This window comes from Delphinapterus leucas, chromosome 16, assembly GCF_059928025.1.
Source record: "Delphinapterus leucas isolate spDelLeu-1000000601 "Yukka" chromosome 16, BTC_Dleu_Yukka2, whole genome shotgun sequence".
NCBI classification, from domain to species: Eukaryota; Metazoa; Chordata; class Mammalia; order Artiodactyla; family Monodontidae; genus Delphinapterus; species Delphinapterus leucas.
In genome coordinates this window covers 23,388,610-23,415,738 of record NC_143144.1, presented here as the reverse complement: position 1 = coordinate 23,415,738, position 27,129 = coordinate 23,388,610, and the positions used below count along the sequence as shown (strand labels likewise).

The 27,129-nt window shown below is 37.0% G+C and overlaps 1 protein-coding gene, 1 long non-coding RNA gene and 1 other non-coding gene across 3 annotated transcripts in view; 2 read left to right on the top strand and 1 right to left on the bottom strand.

Moving 5' to 3' along the window:
- The window catches only part of MYPN (myopalladin), a 67,728-nt gene extending 66,491 nt beyond the window's left edge, over positions 1-1,237 (bottom strand). The window contains exon 1 of the mRNA XM_089897575.1: positions 1-1,237. This exon is cut by the window's left edge and continues 887 nt beyond it. Within this exon, the coding sequence (XP_089753701.1) occupies positions 1-15 (15 nt within the window). The 5' untranslated portion in view covers positions 16-1,237.
- Positions 1-27,129, top strand: part of LOC149747233 (uncharacterized) — a 100,483-nt gene extending 73,354 nt beyond the window's left edge. The window contains exon 2 of the long non-coding RNA XR_016388059.1: positions 1-27,129. This exon is cut by the window's left edge and continues 10,150 nt beyond it. This is a non-coding gene — a long non-coding RNA (uncharacterized LOC149747233).
- LOC115801545 (U6 spliceosomal RNA) lies at positions 10,869-10,975 on the top strand. The gene has a single exon (XR_004021845.2). It is a non-coding gene; the product is annotated as a U6 spliceosomal RNA (small nuclear RNA).

The following is a 27,129-nucleotide window of genomic DNA, read 5'->3' as shown; positions in this document are numbered from 1 at the left end:
GCTGTCGTCTTGCATGCTGTCACAAAATAACAATAATAACAAAAAGTTTGGATCATTTCTACAGAATAACAAGTCTATGTTTATTACAGCATGATAGATGCTTAAGAACTTAAATCTGAAAATAAAAATTGCCTAGTTTTGATACTTTCACAAAATTTACTTTAAAGACTTAAAGATTATTATTCTCATATTGTAAAATGGAGAGGAACTGAATGAGGTTTCCCTGAAATTGGAAATAAAAGCATGGTGATTATCACTTTATTAAATTCTTTAAATACAAGTTCAATTTTGAAAGCTATGCTATAACTATAGAGGTATTAAATACAGTTTCTAAACATAATTTTGATAATATCTCTAAAGGGTTTTTAGTTTTAAAGTGCTTTCATACACAGAGAGTTTTCTCTCCATCCTCTCCCCCTTACCCTGAATGTAATAAAATAACAGAAATTAAAAGATGTTGACAATATAATCTCATCTAGTTATTGAAAATATAAACTTGATCTAGCTCATGAAAATAAATAATGCTTTTATTTTATGACTAGAGACAAGTTGTTTAAATTCAGTGTTGTTTTTAGGCTCAGTGTGCTCTTGAAAACTATAATGATTTAGCTTTTTCAAATAAGGTATAATTATTTTAATTTCTACAAAGGTGTGAGTTAGAGCGTAGGTTTTTAAAAAATCTCTTAAATTAACATTGGTGAAGAGGGGATATGGAAGACAGGGAAGTGGGGTGCAGGACAGGACACTTTTCACTGTATACCCTTTTCTTAATTTTAAATTGTAATTATATGAGTATATTCTAATCAGTTATATATTAACATAAATTATATGGGTATATTTATTCAAAAATAAATAATTCGTAAAGTCTTATAAAAATAGTACAATAACTTTTGTTCAAAGTCCCTTGGACTAGAAATTTTGGTAATGCAAACTACTTTCATATTATTAATGTTATACCCATTTATTCACTCACACATTTACTAGGATAGCAAGCTTGTAACCCATAGGCGGTTACTCCTCTCTCTCCTCCTTAAGAGACGCAGCTAACTGATTACAGTATTCTTCCCATTGACCTTCACTTATTTAACTCTCCAGTCCCTCAGCCACCACCAGCCACTCAGAGATGGTAATGGAGATGAAGACCATCTGCCACTCTTGGCTACTGTGTGCCTTGTGCTTGGAAGATGGAGAGGAAAGTAATCTCCTAAATATTTTCTGGCTTGAACATTCTATGACAAAATTTATTTCAGTTAATTTTTCTTCTTTCTTTTATATGACAGCCTCATATCATAAATAAAAATATCTGTAATATCACAAAATATTACAAATAGGGCTTCCTAGGGACTGCCCTAGTTCTCAAACTTTTAGAGTGCTATCTAAAACTAACCTCTAAACTGACAAGGTAGGCAGTCACCTTGAGAGGACAATTAAAGATGGCTAAAAGGATCACCTGCAGCAAAATGTTTTTTCATATGCTTCCATAGCCTGAGATTAACACTACTGGAGCCGCTTGTTTGGGTGAGCTTTATTGTGCCTTAAAAAAAGATTAATTGAAAATGCAATGGGGTTGGAAGGGTGCAAAGATTTATCTACAAAGATATTCATCATAGTATGGATGATAATATTAAAAAATTGGAACCATGTCCAATAAGAAATTAGTTAAATTATGATATGCTCATTAAATAGAACTATATGGCTATTTTAAATTTTGAAGCACAGTGAATGATATACAAAATAGTATATGAAAATGTAATTGAGATCCCAGCTGAAAACTTGCCTCTTTGTGCATTAACTTTGTAGAGGAACAGTTAAAGGTATTGAAATAAGGTACAAAATGCTATTTGAAAATGTAATTAATATACTGATTGAAAATCCTTTCCATTTGTAAATCAACTATCCCATTAACCAAGTTTGAGTTTCTGTATATATTTAAATGTGAGGGGGGAAATTCAGTGCTTTATAAATCAGGATGGTCTTCTCTCTATTAGTTAGACATCACTGTATATTGTGTTTTAATGTAACTTTGTCTCTAGCTCTTTAATGGCTTTTATCTCGAGGCAACATGGAGTGAACATTGGCTTTGGAATCAGATAAATCTGTTTTCAAATTCTGGCTTCATCTCCTAGCAGTTGTGTGACTCAGAAAATTACTTAACTTCTTTGATCTTTGGATTCCTCGTCTGTAAAACATGGCTAATGTCTATTTCCTGGGGAGTGAGGATTAATAACATTACGATTGCAAATCTCGTAAAACAGGGCCAGCCAGTATAATGAGCACTCAACTGATGGTAGTAACAAACAGTACATGGGTAAAGGTGATGTTAATGTTGAAGAACTTCCAAAAAGTTTATATGTATGGTGAAAATGGAGAAGAAAATACACATATAAGTAATCACTTCTCTCTACAACTATTTCTTTGTTGTTGTTTTTTAAAGAAAAGGAGCCAATGTCACTTCCCTGGCGGTCTAGTGGTTAAGATTCTGTGCTTCCACTACAGGGGGCACCGTTCGATCCTTGGTTGGGGAATTAAGATCTCACATACCCTGTGGTGCGGCCAAAAAAAAAAAAAAAGGAGCCAGTTGAGGTGTAAATGTGTGCCTGTTCTGATGCTTATAGTCATGAGAAATTATTATAATAAAAATTTCAAGCATTCAAAATTAAGGATTTCTTTAATGTTTGAATTTAACAGTTGTTACCTAACACTTTGGAGTTAGATGGATCTGGTTCAAATCCTAGTTCTGACAGTTCCTAGCTGTATAAACTCGAGAAAGTTACTTAACCTCTGTAAGCCTCTGCTTGTTTGTAAAACAGGGGTAATAACAGTAGCCATTTCATAAGTTGAAGGGTGATTAATGTGCTTGACATCTAGTAAATGTTCAGTATATGGTAGTTACTATTATTTATTATTATTTAACAACTGTGGCCACATACCATGATAAGAAGTAGAAGTAGAACTAGTGATGTGACTTGATCCAAGGACACACTTTGAAGAGAAACTGAACTTGAATTTGTAGTTAATTCAGCGTATCTGTATTCTATGAAATATGCATAGTCTCATGAACAAACTGTGCTGCCTTCAGATCTTTGTACATATCCTCTTTGCTCAGGCTGCTCCCTTTCTCCACCTCTTTTCACTATCTTAGTGGGCCAAGTTCTATACAATCTTCAGTTCTTAGCTGAGAGTTGGCCCTGGGATTTCTTCTTTTTTCTGGGTTGGGTACCTCTCCAGTATGCTGCCAAAATTCACTGTCCTAACCCCCAAACACAGCACTTATTACGATGCACATTTGCCTGTTTACTTTTCTGTCTACCTCATTTTGTTTTGTACACCCTCATCTCTGTACACACACAGCACACAGAAGGTGGTCAGAAAGTATCTGTTGAATTCTTTTGTTCATTAGAATTTCCTACTAAATCTATGCTTGTTTATCTTCTTTTAAAGTTTCAGGCTAAAGTAAGACAGATAAATAGAAATCATACTTACAAAGGAACCTTACAGACACAAAGAAAAAATATAAACTGGTAAAAGCAGTAATAACTTCAAAGTGACTTTCAAATAAAAATTTATTTATGGTGGATAAAATAACTGGAATTATGCTTTGTTTTCATACCAGAAGGATCAAAGAACATCTGATTATCATAAAAAACCTGGGTTTGAATCCCAGCCCCAACACTAAATAACTTTGCTATCTTGAGCAAGTCACTTAATGCATCTGAATCTCAATTATCCTCACCTATCAAATGGTATAATAACAATTCCATCTCAGATGGTTCTCAGGTAGAAATGCATGTGTAAATTGTTAAACTGATAAATATTACCTAAAATAGGAAATATGAAAATGTATTACTTTCTCTTTCAAGCATTAATTTTAAAACTATCTGTTATAAAAGTTATAGTTTTGAAAAACCCAAGAGCTATTATGGATAACCCAGCTTTCATTTATTCATCCAATAAATATTAACTGAGCATTTACTATGTGCCAGGCACCCTTCTAGGCCCTGAGGATTCATCAGTGAACAACAGACAAAGTCCTTGCCCTCATGGAGTTGACATTCTAGTAGGGAAGATATAAATGTTAAGAAGAAAAATAAAGTAGGGCAAGGGACTGGAGAATGATGAGGTAGAGAAGAAGGTGTGCTACTGACATTTTGGCTAGGAATGTCAGGCAAAGCTTCTCATGCAGTGGAGAAGTTAGCCATGTGACCATCTGGGAGGAAGAAGTAAGTGTCAAGGCCAAGGGAGGTGAATGTTTGGTGTGTCCAAGTCAAGCCCAGTGGGCCAGGAGGTGAGTGAGAAAGAAGAGTGGAAGGCTAGAGCATGTAAGATCTTTCAGACCATGGGAAAGACTCTGGGTTTTACTAAATGTGTGAATGGGAAACCATTTTAAAGTTTTTTGAAGCAGATGACATGGTTTTGAGAAAGTTCAATTGTGGCTGCTATGCAAAGAATGCAAGAGATGATGCTGGTTTGGATCAATGAGTAGTATTAGAGGAAGATGGTGAGAAATGGTCAGATTTGAGATATCTTTTGAAAATAGAGCCAGTATGATTTAATGATGGATTGAAAGTAGGGTACAAGAGAAAGACCAGAGTCAAGAGTGACTCCAGTATTTATGGCCTAAGCAACTAGGTGAGTGGTGGAATTATTTACTGGGATGAGGCAGGAGCAAGTTTTAGGAAGGGTTCTCGTAAACATTTCATTTGACAAATGTCAAAGTTCTCTTAGACATTTCAACTGGTGTGTTCAGGTGACATTGGACATTGCTTCCTTCTTTCTGTTTATTATAAATTGAAACAGATATTACACTGCTTTCAAACTAAGAATGAATAAATGCCATTGAAAACAGATTGTGCTTTTGATGAAATGGTCTTGGATTTGAAATGAGGCAGTTAATGTGGCATCAAGACCAACTTTAGTAGATCATGTAAACTAATTTAGCCACATAGGATGCTTATTGAATGTTCTTCACTTTCTTTTGCCAAATATCTATGTTTTTTCCGTACGAATTTTGCTGAAAAGAGGATCTGACCTAAGAACTTGCTGAAAATGTTAAGACTCTCGTTTACAAAAACAAAACTTAATGCTGATACCTTTGGGCATATTTCTCAAGTCATGTTAACACTATTCTTCTGTAGGTTCTGAGAAGACCTTGTTGGAAATAACATGAGTTATAAAATCATCTTTTGCTTATAATATGAACATTTAAATCGGGGCATTGACCAGAGAATTGGCAAAACCTAATATGAAGTAACTTGGATTAAAACATGAATACTGAAGTTTTCTGGCTATGAAATATTCTTAGATATTAAATGAGAAAACAAATCTGGTTTCTAGGGGAACACAAAAACAGTCTAATATTTAATAGTTATTTGACTAGAGAGCTGGAATAGGAAAAGATAGACATCTTTAATTAACTCACCTCTAAACTGAGGAACAGAACTACGCTGCTTACTTCATGGGTTTGTTTGTGAAGGAACTTTAGAAATGTAGAACACTATACAAATTTAAGGTAATCCTTTTCTGTAGGGGAGCACTAGTGTAAAGGATACCAAAACCAGAGCCCAAAGTTAGTATTTAATCTGAAATATAGCAAATAAATAGTATAGAAGTAAATTCTGTGACCCTTAAAAAAGGTAATGAAGCCAAGTAAGATGGCTTCAGGAATCTAGGATCAAAAAAAGGGTTTGGTGGTAGTCACAAAAATGAGGTTTTATTTCACTCTCAATTCACCATTCATGATGAACTTAGCTCTTATACCGAAGTCCCAAATGAGAAAACTTTGTCAATCCCCATTAACTCAAAGATTCATTTTAAATAAGAAAAAAAATGTAAACATTTTCATCCTTCTTCAGCCTCTTAATATTTGGGTTCATTTTCTTTAAGTGTTTAAGGATTTGAAAAATGATAACTTCCCTAATTGACACATTTGCTCGATGGGGAGAGGAGCAAGTACCCCAGTTCGGCTTGTGATCTCAAGATCTAGTTCTAGTTCCAGCCCTTGGTGTGAAGGCTCTGCTGGGCCTCTCTCAGACCGTGGGGTGCATTGTGACTCCAGGTGGAGGGCTATGTAGCACACAGTCTATACAGAGCTTGTCAAGGTGACTCTAGTTATACATGAGCTGTAGGAACTCTTCAGTGACTGCAGGTAAATAGTCACACCAACTTTTGTGCCCACCAAAAATGTAACTGCTGAAAACATGTTCTTAAATTTCTCAACACACCATTTTGTCTGTACACGGGTTGTTCCCTTTAAGCAAAAGCCCAAGGCCTTAGCAGTTTTAAAAGCTCTTTATCAGCTGTAAAGCACCATAAAAATTTAAGAAAATATTTCTGTGGTGTTTGATCCTTCTATATCTCTTAAGAGAGGAAAAGAGATAAAATCTTTTCATTTTTTTGGCTTTTTATAGGCAATGACACCATGCTACAAGCCATGCCTTTGTCAAATCTCAATGTCAATGAGGAGACTAATTATTCTGGGGTTAGCAGTCTCATTCATCTTCTATTTTCAGGTTAATGAGCTGAGTTCATTACTCCTATTGCATCCAGGAGTTAACCTAAAAAATTTAGCTGTCACCTTTTCATATACTAACATTAGTTCATTAAAGTCCTTTCACAGTGAAACCTAATTTATCTGTAGTCCCGTTTCTTCAAAAATAAGTTTGAAAAAACATCTCTATGAATTCCAAAACCCTATTGGGATAAAAATTTATTGAATTTCTTGTGTCCATGAATTGTGGTTCTGAGTCCATTCCATTGAATGTGTGCCTTTGTAAGCTAGAAACTATATTCTATTATACAATAGATGTATTAGAGTCTGTAGTAGAGTCTATATTCTAAATTGTACACATATGGAACACTGGTGCTTTAATACGTTGTTAGGAGTTCCAATAGCATTAGCCATATTCTACAAGTGGGAATAGAGACAAATCTCCAGAATTTGGATAATGTCCAACTGTTTGTTTCATACTCCATTATTATAAGATTCTCTAATGCTTATAATTTTGTGTCCCGACAAAGTAAGTACAGTGTGCATATATTTCAGATTTCATGGGATGGCCTTGATTTTAAATATTTTGATTATTGTCAAATGGTGTATCAGACAGCATATCTTAATTTTTGTTTAAAAATATGTTTATTATAGCTATAAGTGTAGACATTCTCAATTTCCTAGAAAAGGATTATATGGATTTTATGTGAAGTTAAGAGTTATTATTAAGGAGAGACTAAAAAGTTATAACAATTTTTAAATTTAGAGCTTGTAGAATTCATTTCATCATTACCAATGTGAAAGTAGTTGAATAACAATTTTTTGAGAAAGGAAACTGGTTAGCTGTTTTGTTTCTTTCAAACTGATCGATGCTAGTATCTTTAACAAGTATGAGTAAAAAAATCTGTTGATAAGATAATAAAATTTCTTAGCACCCTTACTGTAATGTTCACTTTTTGGGAATGGAAATACAGATTAACTCATGTTTTCTTTTTCTTTGTTTATACTGTTATTAAAATATAGTTCAAGTTGTGCCTCTAATTACCGCTAATAGTGCAATGTACCAAGCCAAACACTTGCCACTGACTGTCAAGTGTCTTTCTGATGCAGCTGAAAAGGGAGGGAGGGAGGGAGGGAGGGAGGGAGAGAGAGAGAGAGAGAGAGCGAGAGGAGAGAGAGGGAGGGAGGGAGAGAGAGAGGGAGGGAGGGAGAGAGGGAGAGAAAGAGAGAGAGGGGGAGAGAAAGGAGAAAGAAAGAGCAATGTCCTTTGAGCAAGACGTTCTGCAGCTGTTGTGTACATTAATCCAGGGAGCAGATCTCCCAACACTAAATATAGCAAGCATATCCTTTTACATGATAAAAAAATGTTAAATGAAAGTCTTTAACTATGGAGTCATATTATTTTAGATTTGATTTCCTTTTAAAAGGAAATAGGCATTGCACACATATTCTCTATACAAACACCGTAATTTTAATAAATGAATGTATGGAAAATGCCAATGATAATACACATGTCACGACTTCCTCTGTTAAGATATTTTCCTTTAGGACCCGAGTAGGCTGTGATCTCTGAGGGTCTCATCAATCCCCTCCAAAATTTGACCACGTAGAAAACTTTATTTTTCACGTAATTTTGTGTCCCATCCTACGTAATTAGAAAGTTATCCTCGGTTTCACTCTAAGCAACAGTAATTAGGTCTCGGAAACATCCCTTTCCCATTGTCAGTTTCTTGTTATCAAAACATACTTGAGAACTTAAATCTGGATATTACCTTTCTTTTTTTAGTTGACCCAGATGAGGATGTCCAAACCAAGCACTCCACCGTGACGATAATTATCCAAGGAGAACTTTTAGATGAAAGCACAGGAGAAAAAGAAAATTCTTCACGTCCTTGGAAATGGAGAGTAGCCGTCCATAGAGTGAGGAGTTAACCTTAGTTTCAGTGAAGATGGCTGTTAGAAGCTGGACAACCTGTCACCACCGGAGCCAGAGCATTTGTCAGCTCACAGGTCCCAAGTTATTTTGAGCTGTATAAACCATGTGCCTGTGAAACATTCCACCTGATTGGATAGGAGAAAACTGAGCAAAGGGATTCCACAGCAGGACAGCACCTATGGGAGGTGGGGGTCAGTCAGTTTTCCTACCTATAGAATTTCACTTACAGCTAGAGGCCCAAGTTGTTTATTTATTTATGTTTGGAATTAATACTAAATTGGTTATAACACATTCCATCTGTCAAATAAAATGGCATTATTTTTTGAAATATATCAAAATTCTTAATTTTTAAGAGAATTAACTTGATTTTTTTAATAATTAATTTTATTGGAGTATAGCTGCTTTATGATGCTGTGTTAGTTTCTACTGTACAGCAAAGTGAATCAGCCATACATATACATATATCCCCTCTTTTTTGGATTTCCTTCCCATTTAGGTCACCACAGAGCACTGAGTAGAGTTCCCTGAACTACACAGAAGGTAAGAGAATTAACTTTAATGCATGGGAAATTTACTCTCATTTAATCACTGATACATTTTAGGAAATTTGGCTATGAAAAGCCAGTATGAAAGTGAGGTCCAACATTTTAAAGCTGAGGGTTTTTTTTTTTTTAACTGTTTGTCCAAAGGCTTAGAAAAAGCAGAGAAGATAACTAACATTAAAAGTTGTTAACTAGAGATCACAGGAAAAATGGAGAGGAAAAAACCATCAGTCCGAGAATAAACCCAGTAACAAATCAGTTTGAACAAACTTTTTGAGAAAAAAAAACTAATCAGATACTGTTTAAAAGTCAAAATTACTATATAATGTAACACATTATAACTCCTATTCATTTATGAGTACCTGGAATAACTTTTTTTTGTATATTATTTTGAAAAAGTCTATGCCAGATTTCTTCTTTTACACAAGCATTGCCGAACAATAAAAAAGAATCCTTAGCCAAACCAACATCTGCTCAAAAACCTACTTTGTCAAAGTATAGGCTCTTTGATATTAATTTCATATATTTTCAGAATATGAATTTGGAAAAAAAAAAGTTAACCCCATTATTTCAGTCTTCGTAGAAGCCTGGGTTTTGAAAATTCAGATAAATGCCATTGGTTTTTTTTTTCTTTCTTTTAAGGGTCATTCTTAGATTTGGGTAGCATAAAATACATTGGTTTAAACCTACCTTTCTTATTTTTATTTTTATTTTTTTGCGGTACGCGGGCCTCTCACTGTCGTGGCCTCTCCCGTTGCGGAGCACAGGCTCCGGACGCACAGGCTCAGCGACCATGGCTCACGGGCCCAGCCGCTCCGAGGCATGTGGGATCCTCCCAGACCAGGGCACGAACCGGTGTCCCTTGCATTGGCAGGCGGACTCTCAACCACTGCGCCACCAGGGAAGCCCATAAACCTACCTTTCTTAATTAAATCACACAATACTTGTAGAATTTCTTCCCATTCATTCAACAAATATTTATCTAATGCCTACTATGTACCAGGTATTGGGTATAAAGCAGTGCACAAAACATACCAAAATTCCTGCCCTCATGGCATTTACTAAGAGATCTTTTTACCTTTTTCAGTCACCTAGAGACTCCCTATAGTATATTGAATAGATATAAACTTTGTTTATTATGATCAAATCAGAAGCTTCACTATACCTTTTGTTAAGGAACTTTGAACTTACACAGGCAAAATGAAAAAGACTATTGAGGAAAACTTTGAAATAATCCAGACTGAAAGCACTATTACTAAGGAGGGAAGAGGGCACAAGAATAACTGAGTTATATGGATAGGTTATTTTCATTACTGCATTAATCTAGATCTTCAATGTACAGGGTTGTTTGATCTCTTACCTGTGCTGAAATTAACCTCAAGACTACTTAATTGTGTTTCTGCATTTTCTATTTAGGTAGGTGCTCCAACGATTTCTTTTTATTTAAAGAGAGGATCTACCCCCACTATCCCTTTCAGATCTTGATGCATAATCAATATAAGTGCTGCTAAGTCTTGAGTCGGGACAGGAAAAAGTAAAACCTCCATTTCATTTAGCACAAAGATGTGCTACAATATGATTTTCCAAAGGGAAATGTCTACACACACTGTAAGTGAACATATTTCTGCTTCCTTGCAAACTGTTCCATGATAAGCCTGGTATCCTACCTTTCACCCAGGTATAGAACACTGAGGTGGAAGGAGACCCATACTGAAAGATAAACTAGAGTTGGTTGGGCAGTGAAATTAGGAATCAATAGGGAGAATTAAAATCGGTTTAAAATGCCAAAAAAAAAAAAAAGTTACAGAATAAAGAGACAAAGAATTTCCGAATAGCAGTAATCTTTCTTTCATTTTTACTGTAACATTTTCAAATACAGATAGTGTACAAAAAATTTGAGCTTGTGCTTGCTTTGGCAGCACATATACTAAAATTGGAACGATACAGAGAAGATTAGCATGGCCCCTGCGCAAGGATGACACGCAAAGTCGTGAAGCGTTCCATATTTAAAAAAAAAAAAAAATTGAGCTCTTTGAAAAAAAGTTGCATATAAATATTTTAAATAAATAATATTCAGCAACTGTGGATACCTTGCTTACAGTATATCAACCTTGTATTCTAGATTCTAGTTTTTTAAAATTGGTTTCTGCTCCCAAGTAATGTAGCCCCTACCCTGCATATCATCTTAGTAATTGTATAAACATTACACCACAAACCTACTAGCTTAGATTTTACCAGAGTTTACTGGTACAAAGAATACTTTTTAAAACTTAAAAAATATATCCAACATAGTTAAAAACAAATTTCATAAGTGACAAGTAAACACAAGTTTACATGTCTTAAGCCTTCCCCATAAAGTTGAGTGCCCCATCTAACACATGTGTTTATTGTGGTTTGAACATGATCTTGTGCTTGCCTTCAGCTGTTTTCTTAATTTAGTCACTCAGTTATAGAAACAGTTTACTCACATTGGGGTGATCCACAGGAATGCCAAGGAATCTGGAAGATCTATGACAGAGGAAGTCTTCACTTGGAGGATAAGCATGTGAGAATTTCTGTGCTAGTAGATTCATATAAAATTTTTGTATTTGCTATTTTTCCAGATTGCTTTAGATTTTTATTCTTTAAAAGAAATTTCTGACATATACCAAATTTTCAATGAGTTTTGCTTAAAGTTTATAGATTTATATTGAGGTATTCCCCTCAAGTATCAAATGAAAAAACAACAATCCTCTATATCTTATTTTTAAAGAATAGAGACTTGTAGGCTTCCCTGGTGGCGCAGTGGTTGAGAGTCCGCCTGCCGATGCAGGGGACACGGGTTCGTGCCCTGGTGCGGGAAGATCCCACATGCCGCAGAGCGGCTAGGCCCGTGAGCCATGGCCGCTGGGCCTGCGCGTCCGGAGCCTGTGCTCCGCAACGGGAGAGGCCACGACAGTGAGAGGCCCACGTACCGCAAAAAAAAAAAAAAAGAATAGAGACTTGTATTATTTTCTAACCTTTGCTAATGAGAAGAACACAGCAGAGGCAAGTTCTTGACCATCCAAAACAATGTATGTATGGTGGATTATAGAGGGTCTTAAACAAACCCCATGATACAGTGTAATTGAGAACTACAATTAAATCCTTAAGAAATGTCTTTTTCATCTCAACGGTACTGAAAACACTTGCTTAAAACTAAAACTAAAAAAACTTAAAAAGATATAAGTTCAAAACCTATTTAGTTTTAAAAACTAAAAACATCTAAACAAACTATAAACAGAATACTTATTATCCTGAAAAGTAAATTTGTGATTACCTGTCCCAGGAGAAGGACCGTTCCTGTATCAATCAACCAGGATCATCCAGAGCCCAAATCTCACTGCCTAACTGTGTCAGCCACAAAAGTACCATGAAGGAAATGTGATACTGCCCCGCCAGAGTAATGAAGGGTATTTACAGGGTTCCGTGGCAGATCCAGGGACCGTCACTTAGAACAGATTGCTCTTTCGGATCAACTTTACTAACTCAATCTGTGCGATGTTCTTAACCTGGATGAATGGTGTGGGTGGATGATGACTAAGATGACTAAGGAAACAGGCTTTCTTGATTTCTCCTTTGATGAGGTGAAAAGGATAATAAACATGAACTTTTAAAGAATAAAACATAAGGAATGCACAACATATCCATGCGGAGGATGCATGTGACACGTGTAAACATCTTTACCTGATACAAAACTGAGAGTATGGTTGATACATTTATTAAAGTAAATATGGGAAAATAATCAGTTATTATAATAATGTGTGCACCCCCAGTTTTGGGGTAGATTAAAGCTTTACTATGTGGTTTCTATGAAAGCACTGTAAGGCTTCCTTTACTTGTGCTTTTGATATGGAGGACATATCAAAAGGTGGTACGCGGGCCTCTCACCCTTGTGGCCTCACCCGTTGCGGAGCACAGGCTCCGGATGCGCAGGCTCAGCGGCCATGGCTCACGGGCCCAGCCGCTCCGCGGCATGTGGAATCTTCCTGGACCGGGGCACGAACCCGCGTCCCCTGCATCGGCAGGCGGACTCTCAAACACTGCGCCACCAGGGAAGCCCCGAAGTTTACACTTTTTAGGAAGTATTATTTCTAAGAAGGAAATCTGTTCCCAGAGTTTTTTTTTAAAAGAGCATCTATGATTAACTGAAGAAATCCAAGACAATTAGTATCAGGCATGTAATCCTGAGGTCTACAATTGATTCCTCCTGCTCACCACATTAATATAATGATTATATTAACACACATATAAACTTATCATCTCAGTAGAAGTAAGTTAACATTCTTTAGCTGTATGCTAGGCACCGTGTTAGGCTCTTCATGGACATTGTACTTTATTTTACGTATTCCTTCAACAAACTATGAAGTAGGTACTGTTAGAATTCTCATTTTACAGGTAAGAATCTAAGGCTTAGAAAGAGGTTAAAAACTTGCCCAAGGTAACACAATGGGTGAGTGACTGGGCCAGGATTAAACCTAAGGCTAACTATAAGTCTGTGCTCATAACTACTGCACATGTTTAAAAGTTTGCATTTCTGCAGTATTTGAAAAAAAAATTAAGGGTAAAAATGAACATAAAACCTACTGTCTCTTTTAGTAAGTACTTTAAGGAAACACTGTGTTGAATTTTGTTTATAATTTTTCTGACAGAAAGGAACCCTGAAATTCTTTTGTATGACTAAACAAACAAGCAAGGAGAAAATATAGAAAGAAAAAAACGAATGCTTTCAGAAACATTGTATCTGCAGTATTTTTAGCTGAGAACATGAATTGATATGTGGACTGAAACATTAGGCATTAATGCTGAAAGATAGGGCATTGGAAGGCAGTCTGAATGCTTTAACAGACCTATTTTTTTGTTCCATTTATGATAGTCATTTTGTTCAGACAATTTAAGACCTTTGTTCTTTTGAAAGTAAATTTCAATGCTTTGTGTTATTTCTCAGCACATCAACATGGGTCAATAAATTTTTTGCAAGTTAAGGGTAGGAAAATAATACTTGAAATATTCTCTCTTCATAATGGTATCACTGAATATCTTAAATGCCAGTGTGCCAGTCTCTGGGTGATTCCACTCAGATTCTATTTTTGGGCAGCTTGTACATCTCAGAAAGCTGAAAATAAAGTTCAGTGTTCTTATGCATGACCCAAATAATCACACTAACACTAATGATGTGAAGGAAAGGAAATGGGAATTAATATTTCTTCCAAGTGTACTCTAAGACAGGAGCAGCCTAAGTTATCTCTTATTCAACACTCACAGCAACCCTGAAAGGTATTGCTATTTGCATGTTACAAGGAGGAAACTAAGGCTTAAGGAAGTTTAGCTTTCCCAAAGGTAGCCAGCCAGTGAGCTGCACAGCTGGGGGAATTCAAACCTAGGCCTCTTAGTTTAAAATGTATTCTCTTTTCATTGCCCCGCCCCCTCCACTGTCTTCTCATGAAAAGTAATTATGCAGGTTAGTTCAAAAATCAGAAATCACCCAAAGAAGGAAACTCGCCATTATTTTCATATGTATCGGTAGGCAAAGGATTATTAAAATTATTAACTTTGATTTTAGGGACTTGGTGTTTATTTAACAGAAGCAAGAAGAGAACAGAAAAATCGCATAAGACTAAGTCTTAGACTGTTTTCACAAAGAAGACTCAATAAAATTTGTTGACTGAAATAGCAAGGGCTAATACACATTTCTGAGAAGTTATTACCTGAAATCTATCAAAAGGAATTTGTATTTTATATCCCTATTCAAGTTCTTATTTTTATTTGCATATGGATCTACCCATTTGGTGTTTCTTGCTTTAGCAAACTTCCTATCAAAGTCAGCATACTTTAATGGAAGACCTGGAAAACCTTCTTTATTTTGCCTCATCACCCAACTGCTTTTCATTCCAAACTGAGAATGGATTAGTTAAAACGTAGTCTAACCAAGAAGTCTCCTGTTAATATATTAGAGATTCTCTCCTTTCATCTTATAACCTAGACAATAAGCTTTAATTAAAAATGTGGGTGAGGGAATTCCCTGGAGGTCCAGTGGTTAGGACGCTTTCAATGCCGGGGGCCCAGGTTCAATCCCTGGTCAGGGAACTAAGATCCCACAAGCCACGTGACGCAGCCAAAAAAAAAAAAAAAATGTGGGTGATAATGTCAATAAAAGGGATAAGCAAATATCTACAATGTCACAGGGGACTTAAACCAAAAATTTACCACAGTGTAAACTGAGCTGGGGATAAATCTGTTTGTAGACAGCCCACTGGCCTGACAATATTGTGCAGATTTCAAATAGGAATAAGAAAAGCCTTGGTATAATCAGAAATGTGATCATACTGATCCTATAAAACATAAACAACCTTTCTGGTCTGATCTGCCACTCTTCTACACAAATCCTTGTCTCTAAAAAGTTCCACCAGTATTTTCTTGCTTTATCTTTCCTTCCTGCCTTTGTTCATTATTTCTTCCAATTATTATGTAATTAAACAACTAATGGTTATAACATTTCTTATATTGCTGAATTAAACTGAGTTTTCATTTATGCATTTATGCTTTATCTATTTAACTATATCAACTCCTTGAGAATCGAAGCCATAAAAAAATGTATATAGGCCACACAGCTTTAATCTCAAGGCATGGCACAAATTAGTCACTTAATAAATATTTGTAGCATGCTATAAAAATAATCTATTAATTGTTGAGTTGTCCTAAATTATTCACACAATTCAACAAATATTTAATGAATGCTTATTGTGTGCCAGAAAAGATCAAATGACCTAAACTCTCAGCAACATTAACTGATTCAATTGTCATTAACAATTATGATGTTAGTTTAACACAGAAATACTGTTAAGAATCAATTCAAATGAGGAAAGGAGCTAAAAATGTTTGGTTGTTCTTTGTGCACCAGTCATTGAGCAATGACTATCAATATATGTGCTTTGGCTTAGTGGATGCTCACAATTCTTGAGATAATTGATATGGGGGACTTTTGCTTTTGGAAATGATTGGGACTGTTTACAGCACCCACCTTGCCCAAGAGTTCTTCTGTAGGTGCCCCTCATACTTTTGCATTTTCCTTAACTGGCTTAACCACTATTTTTCCTGCCCACCTTGGAACAACCTTTGTTTTACATCAGGTCTTTACTTTCTGTCCAAGCCCTAGAATCAGACTCTTTTTTCCTTCCATAGACTGCTCCTCTTGAGTTTTGGACTTAAAAACCCTACTACGGGCCTTCCCTGGTGGTGCAGTGGTTGAGAGTCCGCCAGCCGATGCAGGGAACACGGGTTCATGCCCCGGTCCGGGAGGATCCCACATGCCGCGGAGCGGCTGGGCCTGTGGGCCATGGCCGCTGAGCCTGCGCGTCCGGAGCCTGTGCTCCGCAACGGGAGAGGCCTGTGTACCGCAAACAAACAAGCAAACAAAAATCCCTACTACGCATAGCTGAGAGGCAGTTCTGTCTGTTCTTATGCCCTGGTTTTTGAGATTCCAGTTCAAGTCACAGACTGAGTTGCCTGTTTTCTCAGAAATAAAGAGTACAGTACACTTAAAACACACATATATTCTCTTTAGATCAAGATTTCAACTACTGGTGGCTGACTGCTAATTGGACTTATTAAAATGCAGATAAGCTAGAATGAATTACTCAGCTCTCTGGTGATCCTAGCTGACCCTGTCCAGTGTCCACACCAACGAAGCTTTATTGTTCATATTTAATACATAATTTAATTTAATACAACAACCCAGGAAGTGTGAATTGTTATCCCCATTTTATGGAGAATGAAACTGAAAAAATTATATGCTACTGTGGGTTTTGCAAATTCAGGGGTCTGAAAAAGTCTCAGGAGGTACACCCTGAGATCATCCAAGGTATTCTATATCATTATCCTTCTTTGTATAGAGGAGGAAACTGAAGATCAGAGAAAAAATTTCCACAGGGCCCCCTCAGAGCTCTGATTCACACCCAAGTCTACATGACACCAAAGTCCAAGTTCTTCTCTACTACATGGCATCTCCTTTCAGAGGAATACACCCTTGTTAGCAATGCATTTGAGAATCAATTTTGAAAAAACTCAGAAGATATAGAGTTACAAGAAGGAGACCTCAAGTGATATTAGGATTATGATGATTTAGTGATTTCCTCCAAAATCCTTGCAAGTCCTTAGAAATCTGGATGATTTCCTATCTCTGACTGGTCAAAGAAATAACTTAAAAGAAATTGAAGCAACCATAAATAATAAACAATTATCTTGGTGCATCTCTAGCTGCAAATTACTAGACATAGTGAAATTAAGCATGTAGAGATCATATTTTAAGTAGACATTTACTTAGCACTTCATCTTTTTGAAGTTAGTTACAATCATGTATTGGTTATTATGTTCTAATAACAATGACAGAACTACACCACTGTCCGTGAAGTTGGTCTTTATTATGATTATTTTGTACATGGGAAAATTAAACACTAGAATGGCCATGGAAATCAGCAGTAAAACCGAGATTGCCAAGTTCACATTATTAATTTAGTTTAATAAGAGCTTTTTTAGGGGAACACCCCAAAGTTTATCTACTAGCAAAACTGGAGCAATAAATATGTGCTAAATGAGGCTTAGAACACGCTTTGAATAACTGAGTAGAGATGGCAACTAAAAGAAACATAAAAAAGTAATTATTTTCTATTTCTATTTTTCTATTTCTAGCTGGTAATTATAGCAAATAATATTTTTCTAAGTCTTAAGAAAACTGTGAGAACCAGATTAATTTCTTTTATTCTTTAAAATGATCTAAGTGCTCATGAACTTTATTTTAAAGGTCATATATCTCAATGTACTAAAAACTTCCTTCCTAGCTACTATGGGAAGTCTCATAAAATAGAGACTCAGTTTTTAAAAAAAAATTCTTATCTGCTTTTTAATTTTGTATGAAGAATAGGTGGAAGAAATCCAATTACTATGTTAACAAAAAGAGGCAGCTGGATTGCTTATTTGGTGATCATTCACTATGTTCATATTGGGATGGCATGGTAGGCAGGGTTTTATTTGATTTAATTCTCTCTTCTCTATTAATTTAGAAATGTTAAGGTCAGAGGATGTTTCCAAGTTCAGGTAGTGTTTAACTCAAACAATGAAAAAAAATAAGTAAGCATAAAAGCCATTGTAAAATCTATGTCTTTAACTACCTTAAAACCAGAATAAGGGACTTCCTTGGTCCAGTGGCTAAGACTCCACGCTCCCAATGCAAGGGACCCAGGTTCGATCCCTGGTGAGGGAACTAGATCCCACATTGCTGCAACGAAGATCCCGCGTGGTGCAACTAAGACCCAATGCAGACAAATAAATAAATATTAAAAAAAAAAAATCAGAATAAGGATGCACGTGAATCAAATTTAAGAAAGATCATCACCTCTTTTCAGAAACAAATAATAACTAGTACAGAAAGATGAGCAGTTTTAAACTTGAGACATTGATATATGCCTTGTTTGATTTGAACATAGAATGTTTAAAATTTATATCAGTGGTATAGTATGATGTTTAAAAGAAGTCAAATAAATGCTGTAATTAGGCAGAGAGAAATTGTATTTAGAGTTAGATTCTACCTCCACCACTTATTATCTGAGAAGGCTTAGGCAAGTTATTTAATTTCTCTGTGCTTTAGTTTCCTCAGCTCTGAAAAATGGGAGAAATATTAGTACCTAACTCATGGGATTGCTGTGAGAATTAAGTAAATACTCTTAGAATAATACCTGGCTCCTAGCAAGTGGCCAGTAAATGTTAACTATCATTATTACCATTCTTATCATAGAAAGATATATTTTAAGTAAACATCTTTTAATCTGGCTTTGTGAAGTCACAGGGAGTGAAGTATACACATTTGTGCTGAGCTGTAAACTCTAAGGAAAGGCCAGAGGCTGAATGGGCCATCTAGACTGATGACTCAGACACAGCCGCAGTTCAGGTTTCCAGACTGATTCAGTCCTTGGCTTCTGTCCTGACACTGACAACAAAAATGCCAATTAGTGCAAGAGTGATGAGTTTTTTTAACATGGGTGCTGTTCATCAGAGATTCAAATCAGATCACTTACATCTTGTATAGGACACCGATAGTGATCAACCAAGTTCAGTTGTAAACCAATGACATGGAGGTAAAATGCTTCATATCTAGTTACCGTGCTCCTGAACCATCTGCTTCTGAATTCTAAATTCTCAACTCAGCCACTGCCAAGGGGCTAAACATAGCTAAAGGGTTGAAATTATAATTTGATCTGACAACCCAAGTATCAGACAAGCCTACTTTAGCCAAATAAGTAGAGGGGTGACAAATATCAGAGCAGTATATCCACTCTGTGGTATGTGCTTTATGACAAGAAAATAATAATTGAGAGTATTGGTAAATATCTTATTTCTTATCTGATCTAGAAAAGGGTGTCAGCATAGATTGGTATAAAACTTTAGGTCGACAAAACTATTGTTAAGGTTAAGTGATTTAGAGAGGAGAAATCTAGGGAAGTGAGGGATATCTTAGAATTCCCATGATCTTGAATTGTCTAATGAACTAATGTTGAATGTATATAAACACCACATGGAATAAGATAAAGAAGATCTAGATCTACTAAATAAATGCTGATAATGATAATGATGATGATGTGGAGTAGATGTCAAATACAAAGAGCAATGATGTTTTAAATCCTATTATTTAAATGATCTTTTGTACTAACACTACATTTGAAAAGTGTTTTATTGTTTTTTATTAGCTATTTCTCATCAGAGTCCTGTCAGTAGATCTGCTTTAATACTCACATTTTACATATGTGGAAGCTGACATAAAAAATAATTAAATAGTTAGGGGCTTCCCTGATAGCACAGTGGTTAAGAATCTGCCTGCCAGTGCAGGGGACACAGGTTCGAGCCCTGGTCCGGGAAGATCCCACATGCCGCAGAGCAGTTAAGCCCTTGCACCACAACTACTGAGCCTGCACTCTAGAGCCCGCGAGCCACAACTGCTGAAGCCCGCGCGCCTAGAGCCTGTGCTCCACAACAAGAGAAGCCATCGCAATGAGAAGCCCTCGCACCACAATGAAGAGTAGCCCCCGCTCACCGCAACTAGAGAAAGCCTGCGCACAGCAACAAAGACCCAACGCAGCCATAAATAAACAAATAAATAATACACAAAAAGCTTGCCAACTTAAAAAAAAAAATCTTCAGTCTTTTGAAACTCTTTATACAATATATGAATAAAATAAATCCTTGACATTCACAGTAGGGTGTACCCTAAGCCATTTGTGGATCCCTTATACCATTGTTGTATTTGATTTTTCAGGTAAAATGTGTATGAGATCATAATTAGAGAACTGATGGTTGCTTAGGCTCAGGGACCATGTAAGTGACTAGCCCTGAACCCCCAGGTCCAGGTGTACATGTCCAAAGTGATACCTCAGCAAAATCACAAATTATTGTGTCATGGCCTTTCAGGATAGTTCCTTGTTTAGACAAAAATGCCAAATGTTAAATGTGTGAATGCCAAGGGCTTTTTTGTATTTTTGATCAAATTCCTAAGTCCATGGCTGAGTGGCACTGCCAGTGGCAGGAACAAGGGATGCTCACACTTGAGGAAGCCATGAATTCACTCAAGCTAGGTCCTCGGATGAAGTGAAGCCAGTTTGCCACCAAACAAACCCCTGGGACCAGGACGTAGAGAGTAGGCTGTGGCCAGAGCTGGAGTGGGTCTGGCCTGGTTTAAACTCTGCTCCAGGCTAATAAGGAAAAACCAGCTGGTTTTGGGTCTCTGCCTTTGCCTTTAAGTCCTTATGTGACTTCTTTTCCCCAGGGTTTCTAATTAAAGAATAAAATTTAACTAGTTAAAAAAAATTAGTTCAATGAGAAAGAATTAGTTCGGTTCTGAGAGTTTGAAACCTATGCTCGTATATACCTCTTTAAACTTTAGTTGTTCATTTTTAAAGAGCAGTAAAGCTTGTATAAGATTTTAAAAAAAAGTCTTCAAAACAGTATTTATAATATGACCCTGTTTTATTTTTTAAAATTTTGGAGTACAATATTCCAAAATGTTAAACTGGTTATAACTATGTAGTGGAACTATGGAAGATTTTTCTCTCATATTTTTTCTTAGCTGTACTTTTTAAAAAACTTCTAATAAGGGTGTATTATAGTTATAAAGAGAAAAAAGACGGTAAAAGTTGCCCCCAAGGCAAAAAAAGAAAAAAAAAAAAAGCTTCAAGGACACCAGTAGAAAAAAGAAGCAAAATTTGGCTGTAGCCTAACTGATGGTCTCTACCTACCTATCTATCTGTCAAATATATGTTTGTATATAAATATAAATATGTGTATATCTACATCTATATCTACATCTGAAGAGATAATTGGAATTACCAGTAGGAAAGGGAAATCAAAGAAGAAAGAATCAGCAGTGTTCATCCAAGAGAGCCTATCTGCTCCTGATGGTGGTGTGCTGGCAGCTCCAGACCAACACTACCAGATGCCATAACCAATTACTTACCTTGCTCCAATCCATGCTCATACAACAGCATTCTGATTTCAATTGAGTTTGTGTGTGTGTGTGTGTGTGTGTGTGTACGGTATGCGGGCCTCTCACTGTTGTGGCCTCTCCCGTTGCGGATCACAGGCTCCGGATGTGCAGGCTCAGCGGCCATGGCTCGTGGGCCCAGCCGCTCCGCTGCATGTGGGATCCTCCTGGACCGGGGCACGAACCCGCGTCCCCTGCATCGGCAGGCGGACTCTCAAACACTGCGCCACCAGGGAAGCCCTCAATTAAGTGTTTTATTTAAATAGACTTATTTATTTTTAGTTTTTAAAATAAATTTATTTATTTTTGGCTGCATTGGGTCTTCGTTGCGGTTCGTGGGCTTCTCATTGCGGTGGCTTCTCTTGTTGCGGAGCATGAGCTCTAGATGCGTGGTCTTCAGTAGTTGTGGCTCATGGGCTCTAGAGCGCAGGCTCAGTAGTTGTGGCGCACGGGTTTAGTTGCTCCACGGCATGTGGGATCTTCCTGGACCAGGGCTCGAACCCGTGTCCCCTGCATTGGCAGGCGGATTCTTAGCCACTGCGCCACCAGGGAAGTCCCTAGACTTCTTTTAAATAATAAGTTGGTAGGCGAATATGGCACTTAGTTTGCTCTCAAGCCATGTTTCTCATTGTAAATTAACAAATTGGAAATGTGGATGCTGTATTACTCTCTTGGGAGTTTGATTAATGTAAATACTCTGCAAAAGGACTGGATCACTATAAGAGTTTTTGAAAAACAAATTAGGTTTCTGATCTTGGATAGCTGAGGACCAGACAGTGAAACCTGGTGATTTCATCAAGGTGATTAAAAGCTGCAAGATCTTACGACAGTCAACCAACTGGACTTCCCTAAGAAGCAATCCTGTAATTCAATGTGTGACCTTTAGTATGAAATAAATACATGGCAGGTGTGTCTTGGAGACACTGCCATAAGATACTTCCACAATATGAACGATGGGGATGGCATTTTAGCTATGATCCAGCCTATCTTTCTTAGCTTGGAGTTGTAGATAAACTGAGGACCAGAGGAAGTAAGTCGGTTATCTAAGATTGCAGTTGATATCAGCTCAAACTTGAAATTATAATTGGTGCTTCCTAGTCCAGCATATGAAACTGTTTTCCATAGCCTTTATGAAATAATATCACAGCTGTAAAATGCACACATCCATGACTATATCTTCGTTTCCTGTTTTAAAAGGTATTTATTCACTAGTATGTTCAAAGTACTCTGCTAAGTTAAGATTTTCTTCAAATCTGCTCTATATGTTTTATAATATGAGTAAATGTTTAACACTGGGAGTAGGGTAGAGGAAAATATGGCTACTTACTAAGAAGCTAATACATGCCAGGCACTGTTCTAGATACACTACATCTTACTTTCATTTATTATATGATTAAATGCTTTTCAATAACGACGATTTTTATTTAATGATAATCTTGGATATGACTTGATGCAATGAAGTGCATTCATTTAGGGCAGCAGTCCCTAACCCTTTTGGCACCAGGGATCAGTCTCATGGAAGACAATTTTTCCACGGACTGGGGCAGAGGGGGATGGTTTCGGGATGATTCAAGTGCATTACATTTATTATGCACTTTATTTCTATTATTATTACATTGTAAGATATAATGAAATTGTTATACAACTCACCATAATGCTGTTAGGAGCCGGAGCTCAGGCGGTAATGCGAGCTATGGGGAGCGGCTGTAAATACAGGTGAAGCTTCGCACACTTGCTTGCTCCTCACCTCCTGCTGTGCGGCCCCGGTCCTAACAGGACTGGTAGTTGTCCGGGGCCCGGCGGTTGGGGACCCCTGATTTAGGGTATCATTAGAGAACTTATATGGTACACGTCCAAAGGTTTTAGTAAATAATAAGTGAAAGTAATACTCCCAATGGAAGAGGTTCTTTTCTGTCTCGCTACACACTAAGCATCCCTCCCACCCCCCACAAAAGCTCACAAAAGACCACATATTGTGTGATTCCATTTATATGAAATGTCCAGAATAGACAAATCTACAGAAACAGATAGTAAATTTGTGGTTGCCTAGGGTTGTGGGTGAGGGGAATGTGGGAAGAAAAGAGGAATCACTGCTCTTGGGTATAGGTTTTTGTGGGGAGGGTGAGGAAATGTTCTACAGTTGATTGTGGCAATGGTTGCAAAACTCTGTAGATATACTAAAAACCACTGTATTGTACACTTTAAATAGGTGAATTGTATGGTATGTGAATTATATCTCAATACAGCTGTAATTTTTTTAAAATTCTAAATTTCTGCCGTCCAATTGCACAGTCCCTTCAGATCAACCCTGTGAGATACCCTCTTAATAGAATGGGAGAGTTTTACCATTAATGAGTAGTAACTTAAAAAAAAACAGGTAATATAAAAATGAATTCCAGCACAGAAGGTAGGAACTTTTAGAAACCATGGTGAGTGATAGATAAATATGCCAACTGCGAATAACTCATGTGTGTCCTAAGGTAAATCACTGATCCAGTTCTTTATGAAACAACAACACAGAAAATCCTGGCCTCCTCCAGGATTCTGTTGTCTGTCTTCGACCAGCTCAACCACTCTGTACTTTGCCCATGAACAAAGCACAGTGTTGCCCACTTAGTCCTATTTGTGGTATCTCTAATCTTTCCTTTTTGGACCTGCAGTATCTCATCCATTTTTTTAATATCACTTGGAGGTACTCTTTCCTCATTCTTCTTCCACATGGTTTTACAGATTTTCTAGGACAGCCTCCTCCCTTTACGCCAACACTTGAAAAAAAAACAGCACCTACACACCCCAGAGAGCCACAGTTCAACAAGGTGAAAAGGTGTGGTTCAGATGAATACCTTGGGTGAGGATGGATACAAGAATAGTTTTATTGCTCTCTTAATCATTGGATTCCTGGAGGCACCTCTTTACTAGGCAATATTAAATCTTTCCAGTGTTGGGACATTCCCTTAAGAAATCGCTTGCTTTACCTCCCAAGGTGAGTTCTGAGGAAGGGCCTTACCTGGCACAAACTGCAGTGGATCTCCACAGGGGTTCCACGGGGGCTCCTGGCCCTTCCCCTCACTTGCTGAGTGTAGGGAAATCTGCCGTGGCTTTCCCTTCCTGGGCTTGCCCATCCTGCTAATTTTAGGCTGCTTCCTCATGCAGCCACCTTGGGTATCAGCATGTGGCTCCCCTCAGAGGAGCTATTTTCTCCTATGAGTCTCATTTGTTTACAACTTCTCTCCCTTTTCCTCCTCAACCCCACCTCGGTATAGCTGAGCTATTTCTTAGTAATAAATAAAATATCTTCCAGAATTATGCTTACTCTAATCTGAGTTTATATCTGAATTCAAGGGACTAAGGAAAACTTTTTATATTAGATTTTAGTTGTACTTCCCAGTAGCCAGATTTCCAAATCATGTTTATCTAACAAATAAACTAGGTTTCTACTGTGGATAAGATATTAGGTCACAGGGATACAATGATGAGCAAAGCACATGTGTATTTCACTGATGTAATCTCGATAACAGATTTATCAAAGTTCCACTGTGTTCTGTGCTCTCTGTTCAGACGTGGGAATAAAAAATTAATAAAGCAGAGCCCGTGTCCTCAAAGAGCTCATTAGATATTTCAGTATACATAGAGATTCAAAGAGGCAGGGCTTACAAATTCCTGAGACTTAGTTTTTATATAATGAATGGAAATTATGTCTTCATATATGTTATAGGCATAATCAAACAAATTGCTTATTAACTTAAAGGATATAAATATACAAGGGCAGTAGACAAAATGGATATGCTAAGCAGCATCTCAAGGCTCTCCTTTACATGTCCCCCCGAGCATTTTGTTATTCTATGGAGCCAGAGGGGTTGAAGAACCTGGAGAAGCCAATCTAGGCAATCAAAGCACAGATGATGACCATCAGTATAACAAGACACATTCAACTTAAGATTTTTCGAGGTGATGGCGATGTTAATTAATGTATGTGGTATTCATTTCACAGTACATATGTGTATCAAATCATGACATTTTACACCCTAAACCTACGCAATATTATATGTCAATTATATCTCAATAATGCTGAAAAAAAAGATTTTTATTCTACTTGAACAGAATAAGACTGAACATATCCATTATTTATATGTGTGGATAATTGCCCCTGTAAATTCATGGTGTGGGCATGTCTTCTACGTAAACATAACGAAGCTCCCCAATACTTGGAAAGAGGTCCTTAGCACCTTGTTGAGTAAAAATAGTTACAAAATTCCAAGATCCATTGAGTAAACATACTGATTTCTTTGTCTGTGCAACATACTTTGGAGTATGAAAAAACATCAGAATGATGTTCAGTAAATGTTCCCAGTATGTATCTCCTGAGGTGGTGTCTCTGATATTTTCTTCTTTATATTTTACTGAATTGTTTAAATTATTAACAATAATAATTAATGTTTTAAAATAAAATCTCTTTTAATTTTTAAATGAGAATTTCCCATACTAAACAAATTTAATTTTAAACAGAATAATTTTTTGTTAAATAAAAGAAACCATCTTATCCAGTCCCTCTAATTGTAACTAGAAGGATGATAAGGTATATCACCCTTACCATAGACTCAGTGTACAATTTTATTCTCTGATGATGTAGTACTTTTTAAAAAAAATGTTTTCCACACGAAAAACAATTCTAACATTCACCATTCCACAGGATTTCTGTTTTATTGTCGACACTCTCAGTGCTTGCAAATGGGAGCAGTTTGAAAGCTGCTCTTTGGAAGTTAGCTTGCTGGGCAGTGCTTCCTTTTAAAGATTGAACAGATGAAGTTTGTTGTTTGTTGAAAGTGAACAGCACACGACCCTTCAGTTCACCTCTTAATACCCCAATATTTACAAAGAGTAATTTTTCTTCTCTTTATTTTTTTAAAGTAAAACAGCAGGCTGAACTGCATGGCACTTTTCTTGGGCAAACATGTTTGTCATTTTATGTGGTTAAACTGTATTTAGGTGCTGTGGAGGTGGCAACTATAATTTGTCTTCTAGGAACACTCTGTCCTTCCCAGTCACTGATGCTCAACTGTTCCTTCAGGCTATCAGATCTACACTGAGACAATAAAAATACATTTTTAAACTGTAACGAAAATCTGTCCACAAAAATGTCTGTTTTATTTATTTCTAAATGCCAGCTATTATGGCAATTTATTTCATTTTTCTAAAAGAAGCATGAGTAACAGTACACATTTTTTAAACATTTGCAAGCAATGTGTATAAAAGTTATCTGTATGCTGAAGGCAACCAACAGTTGGTTCTAGAGCACGTAAGGAGTTCAGGGGAGTAGGGGAAAAGGGAAGGGAGTTTAAAAAGCTTTTCTGTCTCCTTACTTCTGTGTCCTCTGTGCTGCTTTCGTAAGTTTTTTAATGCTTAATTAAGAAATGTGGGGGGCTTCCCTGGTGACGCAGTGGTTGAGAGTCCGCCTGCGGATGCAGGGGACACGGGTTCGTGCCCCGGTCCGGGAAGATCCCACATGCCGCGGAGCGGCTGGGCCCATGAGCCATGGCCGCTGAGCCTGCGCGTCTGGAGCCTGTGCTCCGCAACGGTAGAGGCCACAACAGTGAGAGGCCCGCATACCAAAAAAAAGAAA